The 8,725-nt window shown below is 40.8% G+C and overlaps 1 protein-coding gene across 4 annotated transcripts in view; it reads left to right on the forward strand.

The window, feature by feature from the left end:
- Window positions 1-7,086, forward strand: part of USP47 (ubiquitin specific peptidase 47) — a 56,073-nt gene extending 48,987 nt beyond the window's left edge. For all 4 annotated transcript variants that reach the window (XM_057418309.1, XM_057418308.1, XM_057418306.1 and 1 more), the window contains 4 exons: window positions 1,497-1,627; window positions 4,434-4,481; window positions 4,569-4,699; window positions 5,689-7,086. In XM_057418309.1, the coding sequence (XP_057274292.1) occupies window positions 1,497-1,627; window positions 4,434-4,481; window positions 4,569-4,699; window positions 5,689-5,863 (485 nt within the window). In that variant the 3' untranslated portion in view covers window positions 5,864-7,086. The remainder of the gene's footprint in view (window positions 1-1,496; window positions 1,628-4,433; window positions 4,482-4,568; window positions 4,700-5,688) is intronic.
- The last annotated feature ends 1,639 nt before the right edge of the window (window positions 7,087-8,725 follow it).

The following is an 8,725-nucleotide window of genomic DNA, read 5'->3' on the forward strand; positions in this document are numbered from 1 at the left end:
CAGCTGTGTTCAATTCTGGTGTTATTAATTTTTAACAAAATTGTGCCAGTGCAAGTACCAACATGGCAGGAGGCCTGCAGATTCCAGTGGACATATGTATCAGCTCAGACTTCAGTTAAAACTCCACAGTCTTAAATATTTTCATATCAGTTTTAGATTAGTTGCTGTTCTGTTTCTGTAGTGAGCAGGTTTGGAGGTGCTGCTTCTTAGACCCATACAGCCCACTTAGTTCACAGGCACCCCAGGGCTTCCAGGTATTCTGGAATATTCTGTACAACTGTCTAGTTCTGCCCCAGATGTGCTGCTTAAACCCAGTTATAGAACATGCATCTAGATCCCACTAGATTCTGTGAAAATGAAGTTGTACATACCCACAGCTGCCACAGAGGTTATTGGAAGAGTGTTATAGGCCATTTCTTTAAGTCAGGGTTTGTAAGGCCTTCCACCACTACCACTGACTCCATTTTGTTCGTCAGCCAAACACTGAATACGTTAAGCAGGTAAATAATGCCACGTAGAATAATTTACATTTAAGATTCTTATCATAGCTTTGCATCACACTATTGCAGACATATTTAAATTGGTTATTTTCTGTCTCTGAAGAGAATTTATGTAACTGCTTCAGACTTGGAATGCCCAGAAGCATTAGGTGGCTGGATCTTAATTTTGGCTAATAGGTTAGAGTTGAAAGGCGGCACAAATGTAGTCACAGGCAAGACTGCAGAGGGTGTTCACAGAGAAGCCTTACCAGTGCTGGTGGCTTCATGAAGAAAAAGCATCTAATGGTAGACATAAATGCTAAAGCCACAAGTTCTGCATGCTAAGTTACAAGTTTATAGAATGATTTAAAATAAAATCAGCCCTTTGGTATCACTTCTGCCTATCTCATTGTAACTTTAACAGTACCGTCAACCAGAGAAAGCTCTATTACCTGGAACTAGTATAAAAAGACTGGAGGCAGTATGTACTAAAACTTTTCAGGGTAGTAGGTATAAAGTGGGATTTGATAACTAGTGTGTAAAATCTGGAAGTCAAGCACGGAAAGCTTATTTTGGCAAAGGAAGTGAAGTGCATGAATATAAATACCAGATTGATGAGGAATTTCTTATGATCTGTAGGCAAGTGTCTGGTTAGGTGGATATGCATAACCAAGCTGGGTCTGACTGGAAAAAACATACCCTAAAGAAGAATAAGTGGCATGGCTTCTAAGATATACTGCCTATGAAAAATTCCTTGAAAGGAGTTGATAACAAAAAGTCAAACTAAATGGAAGCCCCTTCACCTAAGTCTGTGGCAGCCCCCGTCTTGTGTTGTCCTCCTGCCCCTTTTTGGTTTTGTTTTTGTTTAGTGGACTACTTCCAGCACACATACTGGGTTGGTTAGTATGTGTATGTAGTGCAACATTCCATATTTGAGTATGCTTGTGCTATGTGAAAATCCCTAATTTTAAATAATAGATTTTGTGATGGTAATATAAAATTATCTTTCTTTCCTAGGAGTAGAAAAAATGAAATCCATGTCACAACTTGCTGTTTTATCGAGACGATGGAGGCCATCAGAAATGAAACTAGATTCTTTCCAAGAAGTAGTACTGGAAAGCAGCAGTGTTGAAGAATTAAAAGAGAAAGTAAAATGTTTAACATATTTCTTGTGGTATCTAAAAGCCTTATTGATGCCCTCTGTTGGGAAGCACAGAGATGTCATAGCTACAAAAATCATGTTGCATGGTGATTTTTTTTTTTCGCAGGAGCTGAGAACCTGTCCCATCCTATTGCCAAAGCTGTATTTATTATCAGCTTCTTAATTTCACATAATGGTCTGGTGTCAAAGCATTCAGTTGAATACATGCAGAAGAAAAAAAAAGTGGTATCTTAACGCTTAGGCAGCATGATATTATCTGTCTCCCTTATCCTGGAAAAACACATGTGAAAGAAAAGCTAAACCATTGTCACTTTGTTTTTTCAAGCCACTATTTTGGTATCCCAAAATACCAAACCTTTCAGTGTCTTCATGTTTGGATTTGAGAGCTCTTGCTCAGGGACAGTATAACTGTGCCAAGTAGATTGAACTGCATGTTGGTTGGAAAGAAATACACCTTTGTTATGTTTTGTTGTTTTTCTTAAGGTCAGAAGCTTCTGACAGGTAAGCATATATGTGCCATCCTTGCAGAAACAAGCAGTAGAAGTGTGTCTCGTATTGAAACTGTTTTGTTAATACAGTATATCACAGGGTTCCACTCTTGGAGAAATGGTTATTAGAGAAATATTATTTGAATGTGGCAGTACTGAGACGTAAAAGGCCACCTTTGATGTTGCAGCCAGCAAAGATCCCACTAGCAGTGAAGTCTGCCAAAGCCTTACTTTAATAAACCAGTCAGCTTCTGTAAGTTAGGGCTTAGCTGGTAGGCTGGAAAGAGGAACTTAGTTCAGCTTCCATAGAATGCAACAGCCTTGGGGTTGTGTGCATACACAGATTAAGCTATGGTCTGGTTTCTTAATATTTTTCAAGTAGAAATGAAGTTGTGACTACAGGTTCTTCCATGCAGTCTTCATGATTTCTTCTTCTCTTTGCTTGTATCTGAAAGAGTTGGCTACTCTTGTTTTCCTGTCAAAAGACTTGCTGTGCATGGAGCAATTGCAGCAGCATTCTCTCTGAGAGGTCTTAATCTTTTTATTGCCACCAGTAATAAGAGAAACTTGAATTTGACACATCTGTAGTAAGAGATCTGTTCAGCCAGCTCTTCTCTTTCAGGCAAATTTTATTAGCAGAGTGTAGGGCTGATCCATTTCAGAGTGTCTGGCTTTTGTCAGTAGTGTTTATTTCTCCTAGGTTCCGAAGGAAATGAGTTAGAAAATGGCACTGGCTGTTAGTCTTTTCTTACCATCAGCTTAATTTGAACACATCTGTTTTAACAGTGGATTTGAAAGTGGCAAGAATCTCAGAGAGGAAATCTCTCCAAGTTTGGGGAAAATAAGCAGCCAGAGATAAACATAAATCAAAGTTAGTGCCTGGATTGTCATGGAGACCAGACTGCAGCCCCTACTTGAGTAAAGGCTGGGGCAGCGATGAGCTTGTGTACACCATGAGATGCTCAGCAGAGGGAGGGCTCCACCGAGGCCAGGGCCAGGGGATGGATTGTGCACTGGGGAGGTGCACAAGAGGGGCAGCAGCTGCAGGGCAAAAGAGCAGCCATGAGTGCTTGTTGGGGAATTTTAGAGTTGTTGTGGTAGGAAGTGCTGGTGTGTGGAGTTGGATTGTAGTTGTGTGAGTTTTCTGGTTTTGCCTGCTCCTAGGCTGACTCGGTAACAGCTTTTTGTGTAGTGAAGCTGCTGAGGGTAAACTGTGATGGACCTGAAGCTTTAACATGGGGCAGCTGGTCTCTTTGTATCTTGGAAATCGGCCTTTACTAACCGTTTCTGTTAACCTTTTTCTGTCACCCCTTCACTGTAGAGAAGTATGATGCAAATGCCACATGTGACACACTAGTAACTTCAGAAATGTGAAAAACTTGTACCTTGTGGCTGGAATTTTGTACTAATAAGAAGGGAAAGTGTAGAGTCCTGCATCTGGGCAGGAACAACCCCAGGTTCCAGTATAGGTTGGGGAATGACCTGTTAGAGAGCAGTGTAGGGGAGAGGGACCTGGGGGTCCTAGTGGACGACAGGATGACCATGAGCCAACACTGTGCCCTTGTGGCCAAGAAGGCCAATGGCATCCTGGGGTGCATTAGAAAGGGTGTGGTTAGTAGGTCAAGAGAGGTCCTCCTTCCCCTCTACTCTGCCCTGGTGAGACCGCATCTGGAATATTGTGTCCAGTTCTGGGCCCCTCAGTTCAAGAAGGACAGGGACCTGCTGGAGAGAGGGCAATGAAGATGATTAAGGGAGTGGAGCATCTCCCTTATGAGGAAAGACTGAGGGAGCTGGGTCTCTATAGTTTGGAGAAGAGGAGACTGAGGGGTGACCTTATTAGTGTCTATAAATATATAAAGGGGGAGTGTCACGAGGATGGAGCCAGGCTCTACTCAGTGGCAAACAATGATAGGACAAGGGGTAATGGGTACAAACTGGAACACAAGAGGTTCCACTTAAACTTGAGAAGAAACTTCTTCTCAGTGAGGGTGACGGAACACTGGAACAGGCTGCCCAGGGAGGTTGTGGAGTCTCCTTCCCTGGAGACATTCAAAACCCGCCTGGACACATTCCTGGGTAACATTATCTAGGTGTTCCTGCTCCGGCAGGGGGATTGGACTAGATGATCTTTCGAGGTCCCTTCCAATCTCTAGCATACTGTGATACTGTGATACTTTGGCTCTTTAGAGGGTTTTAAAATACTTTAATTGAACTGAATTGATTTGGCAGGTCTGTTGACTTTATGTAGACACTGAATAGCATTGTGGAATAGTATTAAATGTGCCATTTTTCTTCACTTTACAGCTGAGTGAAGTAAGTGGAATACTCCTAGAAAACATAGAATTTGCAAAGGTATGTAAGATTTTGCCTATTATTACCTTTTAATAGTATGGATGTGCGATTATGAGTTTTATTCACTGAGTAATTGCTGCTTCTCAGGGTAGAGGAACATTTCCATGTGACATCTCCATACTGGAGATTCACCAGGACTTGGACTGGAATCCTAAAGTATCTACATTGAATGTCTGGCCTTTGTACATTTGTGATGATGGTGCAGTAATATTTTATAGGTACGTATTTTATTACAGTGTATGTGTAACAGTGCAAAGCATCTGTGTATAAGATTTGAGGGGTGAGGTAATCAGCAGAAGCATAGAAGTACTTTTCTATTGTCTTAAAGGAAAGAGATTTTAAAACATTGAGCTGAAATGTTTGTGCTCCTCAGCTTCCTAAACCCCTGAATATTTTATTGTTTAAGAAAACAAACATTGCATTCTTTTACTCAATCCTCATTCCCAAACCACTGAAAATAATGCTGAATGCAAAACCAGTCACTATATTTGACTGTTTATCTGGATTTAATCTCTTCAGGTAGACCCATACCCTTGTGGAGTCTGTGACGGTCTTGGCTATAGGTTTTAGAGAGCAAGGATTTTATTTTCCGAGTTGATTTCTTTTGAGAAATTAGTATGGCGTCTTTGGGAAAACGGATGTTACAATAGAAATGTTAACATGAGAATTGTTCCATCACCTGGTGGCAGTAGCGCAAAGGTGGTGTTAAAGAACTAAGAGCTTGAGTATTGTCCCTTCTGCCAGACTTGGTGAGTGGGGCAGCCTCATGAACATGTTGCTGCTACAGTATTTTTCATTACAGTGAGTTTGAAGGAAACAGCTGGCCTTGAAGAAAACGAAACTACTAGGGAGAGCAGCTGGTAGTTTCTCTTCAGGGCTGGCTGACATGCTGCTTCCAGCTGTTGCTGCTGTGACCATATAAAGAGCAGAGTCGTCGTTGTCTGTGAAGAATAAGAGTTACTGGGTAGATTGAAGAATGTAAGCTTGAGTCTTGCTGCTTCCCCCCAGGACTGCTGTCAGAATACAGAATGTCTCTGTTAGAAAAGCAGGTTTAGCCGGATCATTAGTTTCTGGAGAAAAAAAATAATCCATAAGGAGTATTTTATGTATAGTTGCGGTTTTTACAAAGTTGCTCCAAATGCAACAATTACAGAAATTTAATTGTGGTTATGGTATTCATCTGAATTTTTACATATTTATATTTTAGGGATAAAACTGAAGAATTAATGGAATTAACAGATGAGCAGAGAAATGAGCTGATGAAAAAGGAAAGCAGCAGACTCCAGAAAACTGGACACCGTGTAACCTACTCTCCTCGTAAGGAAAAAGCACTAAAAATTTATCTGGATGGAGCACCAAATAAAGACTTGACTCAAGACTGATACTCGCTATAGCATTTTCCGTGGGGAATTTTTTTTTTTAAATCAAAAGGTTCACTACTACTGTGTAGTGCCGTTATGGCAGGACATTCATTAGGTGTAAAGCGCTGACACCAGCACTGATTGGGCTGTGCTACCAATCAGAAGCGCAGTGCCCCGTTGGGTCGCTGCTTGACTTGGAATCATGTTGTGCACTATAGTCAAATGTACTGTAAAGCTAAAAGGGATGTGCAAATAAACGATTAGAACTCAAAAGTGGGTGGGGAGGGAAACGAGTGGAAGTTCTTGAGGACAGTGTGCACATAGTAGCTAGTTGAACTAGCCTCAAACAGGATACTCAGCTTAATAAAAGCTGTGCAAAGGCCATGAAAGAATCCTTTTTTCTGTTTGTTCCACTGACACACACATTACCTCATCAGAGAGTCTGCAGTAAATGTTAACACATTGGTTCTGGGGAAGAGGTAGCACACGGTCAAAGGTGAAATGGAAGTGCTGCATGTGTGAGCTTTCAGAATGTTCTTCCACAAAAGAGGCAGTCAGAGGGGTGTGGGCAGAAAGCTGGCAGCAGACCTTGGGTCTGAAGTGCTGTCGTAAGGTAAACTGCATTTTAATAGGTTACAGAGGCCAGCGAGCAGATCTGCTATATTGCATTCAATGTGTAAATACCATTTGCCCTATCCATTTACCAGACCTGCGGTTCAGCTATTTACCATGGTGTTTCTTTTCACATATCAACATTCATTGTGTACATTTGGAAGTATAGTTGCCTATTTAAAATTGTATTCATTTTATGTTTGATGCTGGGTACTTCAGGGTTGTATTTCCCCTTGTTAATGAAGTTTGTGTTTTGTTCAGCTCCTTTTTGTACATTTTGGTTTTGAGACTATTACAAGTTTGCATCTTCTCCACACACTGAAAGTCATTTTCTTTTCCCCAGTTGATTCTGTAGTGCTATGTAGTCAAATATTGGAGCAACCTCTAACACCTCAACATACAAACTTGGTAGTTAAGGTTGTGGTGCAAAGACTGATGCAGTCAACATGATTTCATTGCAAAGCCTAGGAACAGCAATTTTTTGCTTTGGTCCATAAAGATCAATAGAGAACAATTCTCTGTAGTTTTTGGAAAACCACCTAATTTATAACAATCAAAAGATTTTGGTAAAGTTTTTCATGCCACATGCTGTTTACAACAGTGAACATGCCAATAAAACATTTGTTCATTCTGTTGTGTTATTTTAATCATTAAATGCTGTGAGCTTTATTTGGAAAATTACTGAATTATTTCATGGAAACACAAACTTTCCCAAGGCAATGTCAGAATCACAAGACTCTGTGTATCTGTGTGTGTATGTGCACACACCCCTATGTGTGTACTCGGTGAGTGGTTTGTAGCCTGTCTGCTGCTCCTCTTTACTTTGATTCACTGTTGCTTCAACTGTAAGTTTCCTTTTCCGGAATTGAATTCCTCACTTGAATTCACTTCCTTAGAAGTGAAATTTCTAAATTCCAGATTTGATTGGCAGCTAAGTTCTGCTCCAGAGGAATAAGGGCTTTCACTAACAAAGTTCAGTTCTTCCATCCATACTGACCCAGATCAGCCTGTAGCTCCTGACAAGTCTGGTAGCTTAAGAACCAGGCACTGCACAGAGGAATTCCCTCATTCTTCCCCTTCTTTTAAACTTGTGCCATCTCTTGTCCAACGTGGATGGGGGTGGAAGCAGGAGCAAAGGAAGCATAGAGTACTATCCAGTAAGTAGAGCACTGCATGAAATTGCTGTTTACATGTGTATGCAGACTGTACTAGACCCTTGGAGGTTTTAGAAGAGGAAAAACTGAACTATCAAATGGGTCATGAAATTTCTCCAGATGTTTGGAAAGCCAAAAATCTAGAGGTGGAATAAAGTAGGGGTGAGAGAAGAATTCCAAAAGCTTGCTTAATCTCTAGCCCAATTTGGGAAACTTCCATTGAGAACGTCTTCAAAGAAGTTAATTTTATATCTTGCCAGGCTTGTCAGAAATCTGGATAGAGGACAAGGGGGGGAGGGGGGCATCTTTGTAAGGATTTCTTGTCTGGTGGTGCACTTCCAGTGTACTGGAATATACTCTGAGGTGTTCCAGGAGACATTCTGATTATTTTAAATATTTTTGAGTTAGACCATGGGCATTTTAAAGAAACAAAAAGCTTCATGTCTCTTAATATACTTAGTTCAGCTGAAGTCTCACTGAACTTCTGATGAGTACTAACACTTTACCTTCCAAGGATTGAGGTGTCAAGAATCTTGAAGGGAGACTGATGCTATCGTTACATTGGGCAGTATTTACAGACACTTACTGTGTTCATTAAGTATTTTTAACAGGAGAATTGCAATAACAGTTAATGAATTTATATCCACACTCTCAAATACGGTAAGTAGTGATGGAGTCGGCAGATCCTTTAATCAGTGTACGTAAAGGTGTTTGTGTAATGCAGAATGATGCCGTATGTGGTACTGTATTCAGCTCTAGCTTGGGCACAGACTGGTAACTGCAGCTGTGCCATTCTCATGTGTTGACACTCCACATACTCAGTGTACAACAGAGAATCTGTTGGTTCTGTAAGTTTAATTTTAGACAGTATATTTTGCCCTTGAGAGAGCCCTGAACAGTCACATCTGAAGTTCCTACATAGAAACCAAACATGGTATGAATATAAGAATGTACACGCTATTAGTTATTTATATGAAAAATGTAGGGTTTTTTTTGTTAGTGCGCCCCTTAGCTAGTGGGAAGGCCAACAACCATTCTGTGTGAAAGTATAAAACCCAAGGGATGCTCTAGCTGTGGAACACCAGTTCTGAAGTTACACTGCAGGCTGCTGCAGGAC

Source organism: Pezoporus wallicus, unplaced genomic scaffold (genome assembly GCF_028554395.1).
Source record: "Pezoporus wallicus isolate ANWC-B61680 ecotype Strahan unplaced genomic scaffold, APGP_CSIRO_Pwel_v1 contig_2025, whole genome shotgun sequence".
Lineage (NCBI taxonomy): Eukaryota > Metazoa > Chordata > Aves > Psittaciformes > Psittacidae > Pezoporus > Pezoporus wallicus.